This window comes from Sorex fumeus, unplaced genomic scaffold (genome assembly GCF_029834395.1).
Source record: "Sorex fumeus unplaced genomic scaffold, SorFum_2.1 ptg000047l, whole genome shotgun sequence".
Classification (NCBI taxonomy): domain Eukaryota; kingdom Metazoa; phylum Chordata; class Mammalia; order Eulipotyphla; family Soricidae; genus Sorex; species Sorex fumeus.
Genome location: NW_026606104.1, coordinates 57046806 through 57068404, shown reverse-complemented (window position 1 = coordinate 57068404; position 21599 = coordinate 57046806). Strand labels below are relative to the sequence as shown.

General features: G+C 43.7%; 1 protein-coding gene across 4 annotated transcripts in view; it reads right to left on the bottom strand.

The window, feature by feature from the left end:
* The window catches only part of CCDC30 (coiled-coil domain containing 30), a 120077-nt gene that overhangs the window by 38883 nt on the left and 59595 nt on the right, over positions 1-21599 (bottom strand). For 3 of the 4 annotated variants that reach the window (XM_056122910.1, XM_056122912.1, XM_056122911.1), the window contains 2 exons: positions 7340-7519; positions 3733-3942 (listed from right to left, as the gene is read on the bottom strand). In XM_056122910.1, coding sequence (XP_055978885.1) covers positions 3733-3942; positions 7340-7519 — 390 coding nt within the window. Of the gene's footprint in view, positions 1-3732; positions 3943-7339; positions 7520-13344; positions 13580-21599 lie in introns of all 4 variants that reach the window. The other variant, XM_056122913.1, reaches the window with a different exon arrangement.

Genomic DNA, 21599 nt, shown 5'->3' with positions numbered 1-21599 from the left:
CCCCCAGAGACGGTTGGATAAAGAAACTCTGGTACGAAAGATGGCGGCCGCACGGGAGCCTTGTGGACAGCAGGTCTGAGCCGGGGGCGGGGGGCAGCGGGGGCCTCATGGGAAGGGGGGCGTTCTGGGCCGTCTTTCACGCCCGACCGAGGTCGCCAGCTGCCCCCCACGAGCGGCTCTCCGGCACGGCCACGGCCCCGGAGGCACAAGGACTTAGCACAGAGCACCAGCCGCTTGGAGCAGAAAAGCAAATGGACTATGTGTTAAACCGCGCCACCAAGCCTGCCCGGAGGGGAAAGGGCGTTGACCGGCCCGCCCGCTCCTCTCTGGAAAGAAAGATGGCGGCCGCACGGGAGCCTTGTGGACAGCAGGTTTGAGCCGGGGTTGGTGGGAGCGGCAGGGACCTCACGGGAAGGGGGGCTTTGTGGGCCGTCCCCCACGCCCCACCGAGGTCGCCAGCTGCCCCCCACGAGCGGCTCTCCGGCACGGCCACGACTCCAGGGCACAGAAACCAATCTCTTAACTAGCTAACTTTTAATAGAAATTCTTCCAGGGTCAATAAGTAAAATAGCAGAAATACAAACCGCGTGACATCATTTTATTCTTAAACCAAGCTGTAGAAAGCAAATCATTTCACAACGCTGTTTCAGCATGTCTGATTGGGGGGGGGGGGTCGTAAACTCTAAACAATAATTGTGTATCTTCTATCGAAACAATGTATCTAGTCAAAGTAGATAGAGTATTAACTAGAACTCATCTGCCTCACAGGAATTGGGAGGGGTGGGAGGTGGGGTTCTATTGGGGTTCACGGTTAAAAAGAAGTATTGGTAAAGGGAAATGTGTTTGATACTTACATGACTGAGACCTAAACCTGAAAGCTCTGTAACTTTTCCCACAGTGATTCAATAAAGAAATAAACTATAAAAAAAAAAAAAGAAACTCTGGTACATATACACAATGGAATACTATTTGGACATCACTATTTGGAATACTATTTGGCTATCAATGGAATACTATTTGGCTATCACTCCAGCCCTATTTGGACATAAGAAAAGCTAACCTCATGCAATTTGCTGCTATAATGAGGGACCTGGTGAGTATCATGCTGAGTGAATTTAGTCAGAGGGAGAGAGAGTGACACTATGTGGGATATAAAGAGTTGTAAAATTTATGAATGAAATTTCAAAGCAAAGTAGAAGCTACTTACAAACCATTAGCATATTACAAACTATTAGCGTATTTCTTAGTATCAGAAATGTCTTGTGTGTGTGTGTGTGTGTGTGTGTGTGTGTGTGTGTGTGTGTTGGGGGGGGGGCAAACCCAGCATTGTATGGATGTTCCTCCTGGCTCTGCACTCAGGAATCAATCCTGCCGGTGTATGAGCGACTATGTGGGATGCCAGGGATTGAACCTAGGTTGGCCACATGCAAGGCAAATGCCGTACCCACTGTACTACTGCTCTGCTCCCACAACTGTCCTCTTGGTTTTTTTTTTCTTTTTGGGTCACACCTGGCGATGCACAGGGGTTACTCCTGGCTCTGCACTCAGGAGTTACTCCTGGCGGTGCTCAGGGGACTATGTGGGATGCTGGGAATTGAACTCGGGACAGCCGTGTGCAAGGCAAACGCCCTACCAGCTGTGCTATCTCTCCAGCCCCAGAACTGTCCTCTTGGGACTGGACAGATAGCTCAAAGGACTAGAGCAGGAGGCATGGACCATGATCCCCTAACAGGCTCCTGGGTTACTCCTGGCTTTGTGCTTGAGGGTTGCTCCTGGTTGCGCTTCAGGGAACATGTGAATTTGGAGTTCAGGCATGCAGAGGAAACACCTCGGCTCATTTTGCTATCTCTCTGGTCCTCAGTTACCTATTTTTTTTTTAATAAAGGGCATAGGATAAGCATCCCTCAAGATATATTACTTCTGTAACTATCTCCTGGAGGAAGAAACAAATACTTCTATGACTACAGAAGATCTCCTTGTATCCCTTCCCAATTCACACTCCTCCTAAGGAGAACCAATATAACTTAAAACTAGAAATTAGTTTTGTTTGTTCTAACTTCCTCCATCTCTTCTTCCTCTTCCTCCTTTTTCCTTTAGGTTTTTGGGTCACTCCTGGTGGTGCTCAGGGCTTACTCCTGGCCCTATGGTCAGAGAATCCGGGTCTGGTGTGTGCAAGGCAAACACTTTATCCACTGTGCTGTCTCTTTAAGCCTAGTTCTGTTTGTTCTCAAAACCCAGATGAATAAAGTCATAGACTCTTTTGTGCCGGCCTTTCTAGCTCAATAGCAGGTTTCTGAGCTTAATTCATGACTTTAAATGTATTTTGCTGTCATAAAGCTGTTTTGTTTTGTTTTGTCTTTTTTTCCCCTGGTGCTGTGATCAAATGCAGGACCTTACACATGTGAGCCTGGCTCTTTATCACTGAGGGACTTTATTCCAGTCCTGTCACATACTTTTCGATATTTGTTTTATGTTTAAATGGTTAGATGAAAAGACTCTGGCCAGGGATGAAACCTGGGTTCTCACACGTGGGCACGTATACCTCCACTTAGTCCCTTGCCTAGAAGAAATGACTTACCTCTTGACAGGGCTCAAAGAAAAACGTGCGGAACAAAAATGTGCAACTGTTGCACACTACTGCCACCTGGTGTTAAGGGATCTAAAATGCAGGGGCAATATTTCAAAAACGGTTCATTTCACAGCACAAATCTACAAAGTAACAATCAACTAGACAGTTAATCCCAAGAAGAAAATGAGCCATTTGAAATGAGAAGTAGGTTAAAATAAGAAATAAGTCATTAAAAATTTTAGTAGGCCAGAGAGGTTGGTTGGTAATAAAATGCACATCTCATATTCCTGAGACCCTGGGGTCTGGATCTCTGGCACTGCAAGAAAACATCATCAAATTAAAAAGTAGCACTGTAGCACTGTCCTCCCGTTGTTCATCGATTTGCTCGAGCGGGCACCAGTAATGTCTTCATTGTGAGACTTGTTGTTATACTTTAAAAATCAAGCCAATAGGTCATGTTATGTTGTAATGAAAATTTGTCTTTTAAAGGTTCGTACAGTTGAGGAGGAGAATGAAGTAGCATGGGGGAGGAAGAAGCAGGAGGCGAATCAGAGAAAGGAGATGGGAATGGAACAAACTGCAACTAAGACCAAAGAAAAAAAGGTTCATACAAAAAAAAAAAAAACAACAACACAAAACCCCCAGCGTTTCCCACTCTGGAGACATTCAATGTTCTCTTGAACATGCATTTCATTCTCTTCTCCCATACTCCAAGTAAATTTTTATTTTTTAAAAAATTAAAAAAATATTTTTGGCTATTTGGGTCACACCCGGCGATGCACAGGGGTTACTCCTGGCTCTGCACTTAGGAATTACCCCTGGAGGTGCTCAGGGGACCATATGGGATGCTGGGAACCGAACCCGGGTCGGCTGCGTGCAAGGCAAACACCCTACCCGCTGTGCTATCTCTCCAGCCCCCATTCCAAGTAAACTTTTAAAAATAAAAATTAATTTACTTCGAAATAACCCCCCCCCACCCCTCACCAACATTTGCTGGAATTTTAGGTGCAGGTGAAGTCAAAGAGAGAAAGCCTGGGAGAGTAAAGGTAACTCCCAGAATTCTGTCCAGTTTGCACCGTCTCTATTTCTTAAAATCTGGAGGGAAAGAGGATCTCAGCTGTGGTATCCAGTGCGTGCTATTTATTAAGTGTGAGGATAATTACCTTTTCCTCTGCATCAGCAACTTTAGATTTCTCCTGAGCCAGCTTTTCCTGTAGGTTGTTGTGTGATTTAATGCTCTGAGCCTGTGTAAGTACTTCCAGCTCCAGCTCCTTAATTTTCTGCTGACAATGCTTCCACTCTGCTGTGAGTGAAGAGCACATCTTTGTGCTGTCGAATAATTTCTGCTGGGCCTGCTTGAGTTCAAATTTGATCTAGAGGTGGGGGATAAAGAAGGAGGATGAAAATAAGCCCGGAACAAATGGGTGCATGGGCCAGCGTGAGCAGCTTTCAAGTGCAGCCCCCCCAGAGCTGGCAGAAAGCAATGTCACGTGGCTAATTACCTCTCTGAAGCTGCCATGTGTCAGGAAGGTTTGCCAAAGTCTATCTAGCCAGATGGCAGCGAGACAAAGGCATTTTCCGGAGAGTTTCTATATACGCACAGTCTAAACATTTCCCACCCATGCTCCAGCAGACTCTAAGCTGGCTCTCCTCCCCACGACTTCATGAATCCCTTCTTGCTAGAGGCACGACAGTTCTCCCCATCGCCAAAATAAATCCAGCAGACAGTTACTTTCTCAGTAGCCCTGACTCCCTCCAACTCAGAGCGTTCTCTTGGAGTCTGTGATGCCAGGCTCTTGGCTTTCACTGGCTCTGCTCTTCCGTCTTGGTCTCTCCTTGGGAGACTGCACGGTGCTGGAATTGAGAACAACTCAGTCTCATGACCTAAAAATACCATCTTCATGCTAAGAGCCGCTAACCTGGAGCTCCCTGATCCTGCCATGTTTTCTCTCTGTCTTCCTTAGTGATGCCACCATCCAACCTTTGGTTAGTGCCAGTTAACTTCAGAGTTATCTGGATTCTTCCTTCCCCATTAGGAGCCAAGGTGACATGGACTGGCACTCTCCTCCTCTCTGTACTTTCCTCATCACTCCATTTGTGCCTCTTTATCATTACCCTTTAGCATCATCAGCTCGACTTCGTACTGATTCTGCCACTTCCATTTTCACCCCGAGTAAGCTGCTCTCTAAGCAGCTGAAAGCGTTCTTTTGGTTTTGTCCTGTGATCGCACCTGGTGGTACCCGGATGCTACTTTCAACCCTGTGTTTGGGGTTGATCGGTCCTGGAAACACTTGGAGAACACTTGGTGGCAGGGATCAACCCCAAGCCTCATGCATGCAAAGCATACATCCCAGCCAGTTGAGCTATCTCTACAGCCCTGAAGTGTTCTTTCAAAAACACAGTTTGGCCCAATCTTTTAGCACCCTGCCCCTCCCCCATTGGATTATTTTAACTCCCTCCTCTAAATCTTTTAAAATTAAAAAAAAAACTGAATCATTGTGAGATACACAGTTACAAAGTTGTTCATAATTGGGTTTCAGTCATACAATGTTCCAACACCGAGAGTACTGTTTGAATATATTTGTGGAGTTGTACAGTTAAAATAATCTACAAAAGGGGTTGAAGGGAAATCTGAAAGACAGTATTACGAGAAAGCATGACAAAGATTCAGGATCTAATTTACCCTTTTCTTCCCCCAGTGCTGAGGATTAAGCCTAGGGCCTCAAGTATGCAAGGGCACTCTCTATGCATGTTCTCTATCTCCCCTATTAGACTGAGTCCTTTTTTTTTAAAAAAAATTTTTTTTATTAGTGAAACACCATGAGGTCCAGTTGTAGACTTACAAATTTTGTGCTTGGGTTAGCCTGAGTCCTTTTTTAAGTTTTATTTTATTTTTTGGTTATACCCCCAAAATAGCACTGAATATATATATACATACATACATACATACATATATATATATATATAGATAGATAGATAGATAGAGCAGTGCTCAGGATTTACTTCTAGCTCTGTGTTTCGGTTCACTCCTAAGGGTTCGGGCGCCCATCTGAGGAGCCAGAGATTGAACCCAGGTTGGCTGCAAGCAAGGCAAATGTCCTACCCACTGCACTATCTCTCCAGCCTCAGGATATTTTTAAAAAATTTATGTGTGTGTGTGTGTGTGTGTGTTCCCTCTGTTTTCATGATTTTTGGGGGACTTGGTGGGATGACCTCCAAAGCAGTGCATAGGAGCCCAGGGGATCCATTCCCATTGATTCTCAGTCAAGCAGTGGTTTAATACGAAGACCCAAGAATGCGGTGCTGTTTGGATTCTGTGGTATTGGGGATTACCCGGGCCATCCTGCTATAGTTGGGGGTCTGGCAATAGTTGGGCAAGCATGTGGTTCTGGGAATCAACCAGGGATCAGCTACGTGCAAGGCATGTACCTCTCTAGTTCCTATGCCACTTCTTTTGGGAGGGGGGTGGAGGGGGTTTGTTTTGATCTGTGTGAGGGCCATTCTTGGTGGTGCTCAGGGCTCTCTCTTGGTGGTGCTAGGGGATAAGGGTGCATACATGGCTCCTTATCTCCTGTACTATTTCTCCAGACCCTCCTTATGTCACTTTTTAATACGGTTCATTGATCTCACTAGACCATGGGTGGAAAGCTTTTCTTATAAAGAGTAGGGCAGTCAATGTTTTGCTCTTTGTGGTCTCTGTCATCTCAGCCATCTGATCTCTGTCAGAACTATTCAAATATGCTGTTATAGTTCAAAAGCAGCTGCTGATTATATGTAAACACACACATATGGCTGTGTGCTGGTAAAAATTTATTTTTTAAAAATAGGAAGCAGGAAGATTTGACTCATGAACCAGTTTGCTGATAGCCGCCTGTGGGGATAAGGATCATTTCTCTTGTACCTACCATTAAACCCTCAGTATCGACAAGCTTGCCTGCCCAGCATATGACCGATGAGCGATAAGTATATGCTGAATGTTTAATTCCAGAATAGAGTAGATATGGACTTACAGAACAGTATATTTTACATGGTCGTTCATTTTGAACATTGATGTAATTCAGAAGATTTAGAAATCTGTGGATGGCAGGTCTATATAGATCATTTCAAAACAAGCCTGTCTGTGAATGACCCCCAACTTCGGGATTCTCTCATGTCAGAACAATGTCTGTCCTCCTAGGCCTTGTACCATGGTAAAGTAAAGTAAGTAAAGGCCCTCCCGTTGATCATCGATTTGCTCGAGCGGGCCTAGTAACGTCTCCATTGGAGACTTTGTTGTTACTGTGTTTGGCGTATCGAATACGTCACAGGGAGCTTGCCAGGCTCTCCGAGAGAGGCGGAGGAATCGAACTCGGGTCGGCCATGTTGGCTGCATGCAAGGCAAACGCCCTACCACTGTGCTAGTGGTTAGTACTCTGTACCATGGTGGAGCAGATATTTTACTCAATGACTAATATAGATCTACCTATTGGGAACGAGTCAGTCCAGAGATCTAACTTGGATAGGACCACCAAAGTTTGGCCTCTGGTCACTGAAACTTGGTAGGTGGTGAAGAGTTGAGGCAACACTAAAAGACTGTGTAAGGGAAAACTTCTCATATTTGCAGACTGACGGCATACCCACCCTTCGGCAATAGAGGAACTGAGTCACTTTCCTAGAGGGGGAGGGCACCGTGAAAGGGGTGGGTCCTGGCACAGCTCACTTGTCTCTAGGCCCTGTCATGGACTATAAAGTTGGGGGGATTCTGATGAAAGCAGCTCCCGCTCGAGTTACCTTAATGCTTTCTTCTTGAAGTAAGCTATTATGCTGTTTTAAATCCAAGTTCTTCCCTCTTTCATAGCGAAGCTCTTTTTCAGCTGAGTTACATAGAACCTGAAGCCGGTGCAAATTCTGGCGGAGTTGTTGTACTTCCTCTTGCTGGTGGTATTTCAGTTTTTCTTCTGATGGTGGACACTAAAGTAAATGTTTTAGAAAGAGAAACACGGCCAATTTGAAAGAATATTGGTAAAACATGGGTCCCAGAGAGTAGAACTGGAATTGTTGGAATGCAGTTATTCACATATAAATGATTTTGGAGTGACTTTACCCATCAACAAGCTACTCTTTCATATTTATGGCTCATTGGTATGTGTTCATGTAATTTAACTCCAATTTGAGTGAGAATTTTAGGGAAATTGTGTGAACAAAAGCAGTTAAACATAGAATAATTTTTTTTTCCTTTTTCACACCAAAAATAGGGAACAAAATCGTGGGCAATTTTTGCATAAAACATGTTTTTAATGGACGGGGTGTGCAAAGAGTCAACGTGTGAGGAAGTCAGATGTGCATGGTGTCTGACGGCAGAAGAAAAGAGAGAAGTAGCAGGAGACCTTCAATTCCTAATCTCCTTGTGATCATTTTCCTTTTGCTATGAAATGAATCTTCCTCAGTTACTTCGTTTTTTCCCATTTATTATAGTCATCTTTTCAAGATTATTTCTTAAATTTTATTTTTCATAAAGTTGTTCACAATAATTGATTACATTCAATATTTCAACACCAATCCCACCACCATTACACCTTCCCACCATCATGATTTCAAATTTTCCCACCATCACTCAAGCCTGCCCCACATGCAGATGCTAGATAATTTACTTTGTATTGCTTGTTATGAATAGCATGAGATGCTGCATGGCCGCAAAAGCAGCCGCATGCTCCTGGAATTCTAAAATTTTCAATAATTGGTGTCCAGAAATGAGTCAGAGAGGGATAGACATAGAAAGATTGCATTCATCTGGGGAACATAAAGTAACAAAATAGGAGACTAACACCCAAGAGTGGCCGAGATTAGTACCAGGAGGTTTGCTCCATGGCTTGGAGGCCAGCCACACGTGCTAGGGGAAAAGGGAGCTCAGATAGAGAAGGGAGCACCAAATAAAGGGTGTTGGGAGGATCCTCCCAGGATGGGAGAAGCATGCTGAAAGTAGACTACAGACCAAACGTGATTGCCACTCAATGCCTCTTTTGCAAATCACAACATCCAAAAGGAGAGAGAGAACAAAAGGGAATGCCCTGCCACAGAGGCAGGGTGGGATGGGGGAGTTGAGGGGTGGGAGGGATACTGGGACCCGTGGTGATGGAAAATGGGCACTGGTGGAGGGACGGGTATTTGATCATTGTATAATTGAAAACCAAGCGCAGAGATTTGTAGGTCTACAACTGTACCTCATGGTGTTTCACTAATAAAAATTAAAAAAAAAATTGGTGTCCAGATACATCTTGCAGAGAGTTAGTTCTGAGATTCATTTGTGAGTCTCTGGATCATGGCCAATAATGCACTTAAGTGGCATCTGAAGGCAGTTCGTGGGCGTGACAGCCAGGATCCCGAAGGGGCTGGGAGATGGGAAGGAGGGACCCATTCCCCTGATGTAGGCAGATAGACAGGGAAGGGCCCCAGGACAATGAAACTTCTAGAGAAGAAAGACACCAAAATTTACAATGAAATTCCTGGGAAGTAAAAGTCCTAAGGTCAAACAAAACCGAGATAAGACCTTCAGGAGATTGTGCTCTTCCCCATGAAGGAAATTCCTCTAATACCTTTGGACCTCTCCCTTAATCTGATTAATTTTAGTGATTCAGCCCAGAGAAGATTTCAGAACATTCCAGACCAAGACATCCCAAGAAAATACGCTATAAAAGCCACCTTGAACAAGGAAAGGGCGTGCATATGCTGTGCTGCTTGTGCCCACGTGGCCGAGCACATGTGTCGCCCGCATCTCCCCTCTTGAGATATGTACTTTCATGCTTTCATATCTAATGCTGGGATGTAGGGCTCCCTCTGCCCTTGGAAAAGCCTGGGTTCTCTCTTGACATCACTCTTCACTCTCTCCCACTTTCTTCCTCCTTCCCTTCAAAACCTCCAAATAAAATCTGTTTTACTTCACTGCTCATCTACTCCTGAAATTCTTTTCTGCGAGGTGAGACAAGAACCCAGTAACCCTGGGTCCTGGGTGGCAGAGGCTGATGGGGAGAGAGTGACTGTCTTTTTCCTCCATGTTTCACATAAGCCACCGTGGAGTCACTGATGTTACCAGACCCCTTGTTCCTCAGTTACTTCTCAGCAACACACTCTCCCATGAGGTCTCTTCATTGCAACACCACCACTGTAGCCAAAGATGTCGTCATTTGGTCTATAATAACTATCATATTGGCTAGGTGGATAGAATTCACCCCACCCAACTCAACAGAGAAGACATACTTAAGAGTTTCCTGAGTCCTGGTCAATTATGTGCCTGTCCATTTTCTGAAAAGCTATTGTTCCTTCTTCTGTTCCTGAAGCAACCCAGCATTTCCTCAAGATCTACCAGTTCTTGGGGCTGGAGCAATAGCACAGCGGGTAGGGCGTTTGCCTTGCACACGGCCGACCCGGGTTCAATTCTCAGCATCCCACATGGTCCCCTGAGCACCGCCAGGAGTAATTCCTGAGTGCATGAGCCAGGAGTAACCCCTGTGCATTGCCAGGTGTGACCCCAAAAACAAAATAAATAAAAAAAACTCTTAAAGAAAAGACCTGTCAGTTCTTCATTTTTAGCTTGGTTTGGTCAGAAAGGCACTAATAAAATCCAATTAGAGGATAAGAGCTGCAGGCTAAGATCCCTAGAGAAGTCTGTAATCAAATTATAATGTAATTATTAAGAATGCTAGATTTGGAATAAGAAACATCTGGGTTTCATTATTTTTATAGGCTCCACACCTGGCATTTCTCAGGGACCCTGGAAGAGCCAGGGATCACACTCAGGCCCTGCACATGCCCTGACACATGCCCTATCTTTCGCCTTCTCTCCAGAGTCCCAACACCTAAATCTTAACCCACATTCAGTCACTCGTTAATTGGGAGAATTTAGTAAAGGTAAACTTAAGTCTATATTTCATTTTACTCATTTCAAAGGGGAATATATTGATAGCCGTTGGGTGAAGTAAAGGTTAGGAAAATACAAGGAAGAACACAGCATGATGCCTAATGCATTCGAAGTACTCAGGCTGACTCTCCTTGATCTCTGTTTTCTGTCATTTAAGACACAAGTCACATTGAAGCAATGAAGCCTTCCTCACCGCTCTAATTTTTTCTTTAAACTTCAAGTCACAGCTCTAAGTAATGAAGCAGGAACAGCAGCTTCTATCATGACTCAATACACCAAAACAGAGATACCCAAGAGAAGCAACCCACTATTATCAATGGGACAAAGGCACAGAAGGTTTTAGCTTGCTTTGAAGGAAAGAAAATTAGAATGGCAATTCTTTCTGTTCTGGTCACTTTGCCAGAGAAGAAATGCAAGTTATTTCTCAAAAATGGCAACTGTTAAAGAAGCGATCCTGTTAAATAGCCCTTATGAAGGGTCACTGATCGTCGTCATGCAAATTACTTCAAGTAGGTTAAGTCCATTTGGAGGCCTGAAAACTCAGGCGGGACTGAAATGCATTCTCTGCAGGCAGGAGGCCCATGCTGGATCCCTGACGCTGCATGATCCCTGTGTAATGTCTGAAGAGACTCCTGAGCACTGTGCTGGCAGTCACCAATTTTATGTTTATTGAGACACAGGTGGCAGTGCTCAGGGCTTCTTCCTGGCTCTGCACTCAGGGATCACTCCTGGTAGGGCTGAGGGATCATACTGATGCAAGAGATCCAACCTGGGCTGGCCACGTGCAAGGCAATCCATTGTACTATCACTCTGGCCTCCTAGCTTTTAATAAGTAAAGTAAAGGCCCTCCCGTTGATCGTCGATTTGCTCGAGCGGGCCCAGTAACGTCTCCATTGGAGACTTTGTTGTTACTGTGTCTGGCATATCGAATACTCTCGGTAGCTTGCCGGGCTCTCCGAGAGGGGCGGAGGAATCGAACTCGGGTCGGCCATGTTGGCCGCTTGTAAGGCGAACGCCCTACCCGCTGTGCTATCGCTTCATAAATGAAGTTTATATGCGGGTTCCTATGACAAAAATGCTGTAACTGTGGAAATAGAATTGAAGACTAGACTTCTGGCTTTAAATATTCTCCTCCAAGGCTGGAGCGATAGCACAGCATGTAGGGCGTTTGCCTTGCACGCAGCCAACATGGCCGACACAGATTCGATTCCCAGCACCCCATATGGTCCCCCGAGCACCGCCAGGAGTGATTCCTGAGTGCATGAGCCAGGAGTAACCCCTGGGCATCGCTGGGTGTGACCCAAAAAGCAAAATAAAAAAAAATTCTCCTCCACTGAATGTGGGTAGAATAGGTCACCAAAACCATGACATATTTATTAATCATCAAACTGAGTCTCTGTTGCATATATATGTATATGTATGTTTACATACATACGTATATACACAAATAGTTTTTGGGCCACATCCAGTGGTGTTTCGGGCTTACTCCTGGCTCTGTGCTCAGTGATCACTCCTGATGGGCCCAGGGGACCATATGGGGTGTTGAGGATTAAACCCAGGTGAGCTTGCAGGGAAAACATCCTACCTGCTGTTCTAACACTTTTCTCTTACATGCTCCATATTTGGATCTGCCTTCCTCTCTAGAAGTAAATGTGTCATTCATCTAAATATGTGTGAGATTTGTAAAGAACCACTACAGAAGAGAATACAAAAATCAATGACATTTTGATTTTAACCCTTGAGAATTTGGCTTAAGCTGTTTATTCCCAAGACCCAGATTCTATGGGTGTGTTTGTGTGTGGGGGGGGGGGGAGGGGGAGGAGAGGTGGGGAATCAATTGAGCAAGTTTTGGAGCTTAAAGATCAAATCCCAAAACATTCACTAAGATAGTCTATGACAGACACTCTGCAGGGATGGAGGGAGACAGATGGCTGACTTTTTGTTAGGAATTAGCATGATGAATCACTGTGCACTTTCTTGGTTTTCTCAGCATAGAAAATCAAATAACATAGCAGTTCAAATACATATATACATATAAATACAAATATTTTAACTTTTCTATATTTTGGGAGGGGCGGAGCGGGGGGGGGGGGAACCATACCTGGTGGTACTCAAGTTTACATCTGGCTCTGTGCTTAGGAATAGCTCCTGGTAGGGCTCAAGTGATACACATGGTGCTGAGGATCAAGGGTCAGCTGCACGCAAGGACAATGCCTTAAGCCCTACCCCTGTACTATCTCTCCAGCCCAACTCTCTCATTAAAACAAAACACCTGAATCACTTTGAAAATGTATAGGATCAGTTTTTTGAAATTTGTTTACTTATGAATACAAAGATCTCTCTCTGTTTCTGTCTCTCTGTCTCTGTCTCTGTCTCTCTCTGTCTCTCTGTCTCTCTCTCTCTCTCGATCTCAGAAGAATTCCTAGAAAGGTGTGTTTAGGAAACTTCATTTGTACAAGAGAAAATGGAGGTCTGAGAGTTTAGGTGTGATTGGCAGGTAATCACTCCCTTTAGTGGGCCTTTAGTCAATCACAAAGCCATTATTGAAAAACAATTCCAAGTCTGTGATACTTTCACCGTCAAAACAAAGCATTTGGTATATCAAAGCTGGATGTCAGGAATGGAAAATCCTGCCATTTCTGGTTCCACCTCCCACCTAACTTTTTTTTCTGGCTGATCTGTGGTACCTAAGAGCTCTCACTTTAGTAAAGGAAATTAATGCACAGGCTTAGCACAGAAAAGGTTGCTATTGTCTACTGTTCCGGCTATCACCACGATATTGCTCAACAAGAACGTGTTAATGTAGGTGTGAATTTCTGGTTCGTACCCACAGCTGATGAGAGGAGATGGACCCAGCAGGAATGCTGCTCCTGAGACCTACCTGGAGGCTACTCTCCTCTGAACTATCCCCCGAGCTCTGAAGGAGGCTCTGGCTCATATGAACCACCTCTTCTCTAAGCCTTGCAATGTTCTCAAGCTTCCAGGCCAACTGCTGCTCTTCACCTTTCACATCTCCTCTCTGGGCTGGGTTCTTCTCCTGACCCTCTTTTGGGAACGTGCCCTCCTTTTCTGACTCCTCTGGAATTTCCTGCTGCTTACTCTCTCCTGATTTGGGGCTGGGTGCAAATACAACAATAGAAAATAACTAGAAAACACTCATTAGAGTAACAGAATATGAGTGTTTTAAGAAATTAATGCAAGTGAGATTTAACAGGAGTTCTATAGAAGAACAGTCATCGGAATAAACTTTAAAAGCAAATGCATCAGCCAGGGATATGGCTCAGTGGTGGAGTGCATGCTTCTCAAGTGTGAGGCCCTGGTATGAACCCCAGAAACACACAGACACAGAGACATGACACATAATGACACATAGACACACACACACACACACCAAACAAACAAAATGACTGGTATTTTTAAACTCAGATTCATGGAGATAACCCATCATGGACTTTTGTTTACGCACAATCATTTTGAGTGTTCTTTTGGGGGGTCTGGGGGGTGTTTTGGGGGCCACACCTGATGGTACTCAGGGCTTACTTCTCACTCTGCATTCAGGCATAACTCCTGGTGATGCCTGGGGGGGGGGGCGGGTACCATATGGGATGCCAGGAAAAGAACCCAGGTCTACCATGTGCAAAGCAAGTGCCTTACCTGCTGTACTATTTTTCTAATACAGCAGGTCCTAGTTTGATTTTTTTTTTCTTTTTCAACTTATAGTATGACTCTGGGAAGAACATATTCTAAAGGTTTTAAAATCACTCAAAAAGCACCAGGTACTTTAGCAGGCAGAAAGAAGAATTTATAATTTAGTGAGAAACAAGGACAAGTCAAACTAGTAGCTAGATTAAACTAGTAGTAAGGTGTGTTGTAAATCCAAGGTCTGCTCAATAAATAGGCTCAAGTCAGGTGCGTAAACTTGCATGTGTGCATGTATTGTGGTGGTGGGGTGGCATAGGTGAGAATGAAAAAAAAGAAGTTCAGGATTTAAGTAAGGAAATGAGTAAATAAGATGGGAGGGAAAGAATATGCTTTAGAAAGGCCATTTGGGATGCAACGTGATAGGGAAGCAAGATGAGAGACTATTGTAGGAGTCCTGCACTAAACCACAATGACTAGAATAGGATGATGGGGAGGGAATGAAGCAATGGACTAGAGGGATAGTCAGAAGACAATTTTTTTTTTGGTTTGTTTTTGGGCCACCCCTGGCAGAGCTCAAGTCTTACTCAGGGCTCTGCAGTCGAGTCTTCAGGCAGTGCTTGAGGGGGTCATATGGGCTGCCAGAGATAGAGCTGGGGTCTCCGCTGAGAGCAAGGCAAATGCCACCCCCTTTGCACTAGCTCCAGGAGACAATTTTAATAAGACTTGTCACATATTGTGTGTGGTGAGGAAAAGGAATCATGAATAATTGAAACCCGGGGTTGAAGCAGGGGTGTATATGGGCGAGTGGGGAGTAAAGCGAGAAGGGAGAATGTGCTAGGGAGAGACGCCTGCAGTGAAGAGGTGGATGTGGAAGGGCATGGGCAGACAAGCTTCTGCACCCTGGTCAGACAGCAGGAGCAGAGTCAGAGACAGCGTTGGCCCAACGCTTGTAAGGACGAAGTGAAAGAAAGGGAGCCTGAGGAGGAGGCTCAAGAGGGTGAAGACGGGGGAGGAAGACCAAGAGACTGTGAGCACAGACCTCTTGGGAGGAAAGGACCTTCCCAGCTAGAGAGTCTGGATTGAAAAACAGAAGGAATGTGGCCATTTCGACGGGCCCAGCTCCAAATCGCCTGAATCTCCCAGGCGAAATTAATCTCCGGTCTACACACCTCACCTCATTTCAATGGACCATCCCCCACATCTCTTGAACCATGTGGCCACATACGTGGCTGTGTGACAGCTTCTCATCAAATTTCACACTGCTCGCAGTCATATTTCCTCTTATTGGGTGAAGGCAGGCAGGGAAGGAAAAGAGAAATTCCTCGGGGAGTCCCAAGGGAACTGGCTACAAAGATTCACCCTCAGCACAGCAGGAGCAAAGCAAGCAAACCCACTGGGAAAGAAGTGAGGAAGTCCAGCGGGTTCAAAGAGTGAAAACAATAACACAGAAGGATCAAATAGCACCAACCAACTCACAAATGTTTGGTGAGCTTGAAGAAATGATGACACAGGTAGTCAACAAAGTACAAGAAAACAGGAGAAGAGAAATGAGAAAATTACAAGCAGAAATGAAGAGCATGGTAGGTTTTTTATATGTGTATATATATGTATACATATACATAAGCTCAATAGAAGCCCTGGGCAGCAGATAACAGAAGCCGAGGAAAGGATGGAGACACTCCAGTGTGAAATGGAGGAAACTCTTAGAAACAACAAGAGATGGAAAAAATCTGAAAATAAAAAAACAGCACACTAGAGGACTACGGGATGTGTTCAAGAAGAACAACGTAAGAATCGTCAGAGTCCCTGAAGAACAGGACGGCAAACTCTATGAAGAAACAATCATTAAAGAAATCACAGGTAACAACTCCACAGAGGTGAGGTATACAGGCACTGAGATCCAAGAGGCCTGAAGGGTTCAGAAATGACTCCAATATGGGGCTGGAGCAATAGTACAGTGGGTAGGGCATTTGCCTTGCATGTGGCTGACCGGGGCCCAATCCCCAGTACTTAATATACGCCCCTGAGTCTGCCAGGAGTCTGAGGGCAAAGCCAGGAGTAAGCCATGAGCACCACCAGGTATAACCCCCAAACAAACAAAAATAGACTCAAATAGGAAAACTCCAAGACACATTGTACTCAAAAATGATAAAACCCAAAGATGAAAGATCAAAAAAGGAACTTATGGGGCTGGAGTGATAGCACAGCAGGTAGGGCGTTTGCCTTACATGCGGCTCAACCCGGGTTCAATTCCCAGCATCCCATATGGTCCCCCAAACATAACCAGGAGTAATTTCTGAGTGCATGAACCAGAAGTAACCCCTGTGCATCGCTGGGTGTGATCCAAAAAGAAAAAAAAAAGAAACTTAAGTGAGGAGGAAAGCCCACCAAGAGTCACAGCAGATCTATCCAATGAGACTCATGAGGTAGGAGAGAACAGAGGGATATAGCACAAAAACTCAATGAAATGAGCATGTCATCTAGAATACTCTATCCACCTAGACTATCATTCATATTTGAAGAAATGATACATGAAGGAATGATACAGAACATCAGAGACAGGCTAGAGCTTAAGGAATTCATAGCCTTGAAACTAGTCTTGCCAGAAGCATCAAAAGAGCTTCTTTAAAAGACAAGGCAGGGAGCTAGAGAGATAGTACTTCGGGCAGGACACTTGCCTTGTACACAGCGGACATGGGTTCGATCTCTGGGCACCCCAAATGGTCCCTATGGTTGCCCAAGCACCACCCGGAGTAATTCCCAAGTGCAGAGCTAGGAGTAGCCCCAGATCATCGCTGCTTGTGGCCCCAAAACAAACATACAAACAAACAAAAAAGCCAAACAAGCTCTTTAGCACTTGACAGTGAGTATGGCATTTTACTCATGGTGTTTGATTGCCCTCTACTAGATTAAGTTTGTTGACTCCTCTCCTGACAAGAGATTTTATATCCTTGCAATAATAAATTAATATTTTCTTTATATTGAATGTTATATACCTGATCAGCTGTTTTACTAGACTAATATTTTTATTACAATCGTTTACTTATTAATGCATACTTAATAAGTACATATTAATACTTTAGCAGTATTATAATATTTTCTAACATAGATCCAGTATTTTCTTTCTTAGGATAAAGCACACCTTTTTGTTCTTTTTGTCGTTGTTGTTTTGGGGCCACACACAGAAGTGCTCAGGGCTCAGTCTGGCTCTGCACTCAGGGGTCACTTCTAGTGAGCTCAGGGACCATGTGTGGTGCCGGAGATTGAACCCAGGTTAGCTACATACAAGGCAAATGCACTAACCACTGTACTATCTCTCTGGCCCAATAAAGCTCACTTTTATACACGTATAAGCTATTCAGATTCTCTCCTTAATTTTTTCCAAACTCTCTACTAAATTTTACATTTACAGGATTTATCCATTTCATGTAAATCTTATGGGCTGGAGCAACAGCATAGCGGGTAGGGCGTTTGCCTTGCACGTGGCTGACCCGGGTTCGATTCTGCTGTCCTCTTGGAGTGTCCGGCAAGCTACTGAGAGTATCCTGCCCGCATGGCAGAGCCTGGCAAGCTCCCCATGGTGTATTCGATACGCCAAAAACAGTAATAACAAGTCTGACAATGGAGACGTTACTGGTGCCCGCTTGAGCAAATCAATGAACAACGGAGGACAGTGCTACAGTGCTACATGTAAATCTTATAATGTATCAGCACAGATTTATAATAGTTAAAAAATGTAAATACCTACAAAAAGGATAAAGTTTTTGGAAAGAAATTTTTGCTTTATCAATTTATCATTGACTTCTATTTTGTGGGATTTTAGGCAATTAGCTCTATGCACATATGAGTGTAGGTGTCAGCACCTCCACAATAAGATGGGAGAGAGGGAGGGAGGGATGAAGGGAGAGAGGGAGGGAGGGAGGAGGGGGGAGAGAGAGAGAGAGAGAGAGAGAGCACTCACATGAGATTAAAAAAAGAAAAGGAAATATAGTAAGGGAACAAGAAATAGTCATCAGAACTGAAGATTTTGTCTTTAGAACTGAGCTTACAGGGAACAGGTGGGTGAGAAGGTGAGAGGGTCCTTAGGACCCTGATGGAGGAAGTGGGCTGTCTGGTGGAGATGCTGCTGGAATGATGTATCTATGAAAGGTCTGATTAACAATGTTGTAAATCCTGATACCTCAATTAAAATGTGTTTTTTTAAAATAGAAGGAATGTAAATACACTAATCTTATTTTTGTTCCCTAAATCTTCAATGTGCTTCAGGTACCTTCAAGACTAGCACAGCACACTTGAAAAATTATAGCTGGTGCAAATTCTTCAAGAAGGCAATTTGGCAGCTCAGTCAAGAGCTTAAAAAAAAAGTTAGATCCTTTAACTGAATAACTCCGCACATCAAATGAACTTAGTGCAGTAAGATAATGCATAAGAGAAAAGTTGAATGCATAATAATGTTCATAACCATGCTATTTGAAAAAGTGATTAAATGGAGACAAGGAAAGGGCTAAGAGAACTAAAGATAAATTTGAAAGCAAGATGAAAACCAATTAACATGAAAAATACCTACCAAAGAAAAATGGTTGGACAAGAAGTTCTACAGCTATGTATATATGTATTATCATAGGGATAGACATACGTTGATAAATGTAAATAAGGAAAAGAATTGGAAAAGAACTAGAAAAATTGTGCTGGGGGGGTTCTTTTAAAATTTATTTAATATAAAAATATTTTACTATGAACTCAGTGTGTTTATTTACTTTTTGCAAAGCATATGCTCAGTCCTTTGAGCTATATCTCTCGGGTTTAGTAGTTTTGAAAGATAAAATAGTAAAATAATACAAAACAATATGAAATAGAATAAAATGCCTTAGAAATAAACTTGAATAATGTAACAATGAATTTTTTTCCATTCCATAAATTCCTTTCCTTTTTCAACTCCCAGTGAAAGCATCTAGCTGTATCTAACACTTGGAGATTGTGAAAATACGAACATAAACGTCATATTTTTTATGTTTGTGTGTATGTATGTATATATTTTATATATAATATAAAAGGGGAACCTGGACTTCTACTCCTACCTGGCTGCAATGAGATAGCACCTTCCTTTTCCCTTCCTCTGCCAGTATGTTAACAAAAGCCAACTCAAGAGAAGACTTATATAAGGCCAACAGTCTCATACCATCCGAATATTAAGATGTGGGTCTAAAGTCATCCATCATATCCAACATACCAATAACTTGGAGAAATTTCAAGTTGAATGAGGAAAAAAGCCTCAATACATGGTGAAACAGGTATGTCAGAATTATTTGACAAATATTTTATTTACTTTAATTAAAAAAATTTCTTTCGGTGGGGGACACATCTGGCAATGCTTAGGGTTTACTTCTAACTCAAGGATCATTCCTGGTGGGGTTTGGGGGACCATATGGGGTACTAAGGATTAAACCTGTGACCTCATACAAGGCAAGCACCTTAGTGACTTACAAAAATTTTAGATCAGACATCACAATAACGCTTCCATGAGTAATTTTGAAATAGTTTAAAATAAATAAAAAAAACCAAGCCAACCAAAAGACTCAGAAAATAAACTGAAGGCATAAGGATGAAGCAATTGGAAATTTTGTAACTGAAAGTTAAGAAACACATACCACACACAACACACACACACACATGCACACACAGACACACACCCTCTCCTCCAAAGCCAGAGTAGTATAACCAGTGGCCTATTGAGGAGTAGGAACCTACGTGAAAAACAACCCTCAATGGCTGGTTCAACAACAGAATGGAGGGGAGAAAGAAAAAAGAACCACTGAGCTTGGAGATAAACAATAAAAATTACCCATTTTTTGGTCAGAGAGAGCACTCATTGGGTTGTGTGTAGGCTTCGCACGCCGGTGACTTGGGTTTCATCACTGGTACCACAAGCGTCCTCAAGCACTGCCAGGGGTGACCCAGGAGCATAGAGATGGAAGAAGCACCAAGCACTAGAAGTGTGCTCCTCCTCAAACAAACAAAAATGACCTAATCTGAACAATAATAGACTGAAGAACAAAGAATAAAACCTCTGGAATCATGGGACGACAACAAAAGATACCTAATGCTTCTGTCACGATATTGCCAAGAAGAGAATAAGGGAGAGCTGGGAAAGTTCTGGATGAAACAATGCCTACAACCTCATCCAAATATATCAACACAGATCCAAGAAGCTGAGTAACTCCAAGTAGGATAAATCTTAAAGAGATTTATACCAAAATACTTCATTGTAAAACTTCTGTAGCAAAATACTTCTTATTTAGAAGGGGAAAAAAATTAGACTGATGGCAGACTTCTTATCAGAAAAGTACAGGGATGAGAAAATAGTGGGTTAATATCTCTAAACTGCAGAAGAAAAAGCCCCCAAATCCAATGCCCAATATAAATATTTTTCAGGAATATTGGGGAACTCAAGACAAACCCGGAGTTTGGAGGTTCTAGCAGGGGAGCGCAGCTACTCGTATACCCTCGACCGAAGACCGGTCCGTCTCTATCGGGGAAGGCCGTCCTCTTCGACCGAGCGCGCAGCTTCGGGAGGGACGCACATGGAGCGGTGAGGGAGGAAGGGGACACCCGCCTAGCCAGCCAGATCAGCCGAATCAACCCTGGCGATCAATGGGGTGACAGATGTCGCAGTCAGATCGCCCTCAGAGTAACATCTTAAAAACTAAGAGAAATTGCATCAGTTGATCTCTTCTTAAAACAAGTAGCTAAAGGAACTTCTCTTGACACTAAAGAAGTCATGAGAGAGAGAGAGAGTAGTGGGTAAGAAACTTGCCTTGCATATGGCTGACCTGGAATCTATTCCTAGCACCATATACAGTTCCCCGAGCACTGCCAGGAGGGACTCGAGTATAGCTGGTATGACCCGCAAGCCCCCCAAAGAATTATAAAAGGAATTTCAAGACACCAGGAAGAATAAAAAGAATAAAAATATTAAATACATTTCCCCTTATTTTGTTGAATTTTCTGATATTTGAAGCAAAAGTTATAACATAGACTTGTATATTTATAATTTTTATTGTTTTGGTGCCACACCTGGCAATGCTCAGGGGTGACTCTGGGTTTGGTTCCAGGTAGTACACTTGGAGGAATGAACCTGGGCCTTGTGATTGCAAAGTATATACTCAGTCCCTTGAGCTCTCTCTCCAGCACTGGTGTGCTTCTAAATGTATAGATATGGTGCGTTTCTAAGAAGGGGAGAAAAACAATGTAAAGATAATGAGATTATAAACAGGGGAAAGTAAAGTAGGTAAAGGCTAGCTAAAAGTTTTCTTCATTTCAACCCTGCGTTGCAAGTGTAAAGGCCTGAGTTCAATCTCTCTGATGCTGTCCACGTGTGCCCAGCTCAGTCTTGGCCACTCTTGCAGTCTGGGAGCCCCACACTGCCAGAGAGTGTGTGATCTCTGACACACAGCCAGGTGTGGGGGCACTGCAGCCAGGAGTGCGACCCTGGTG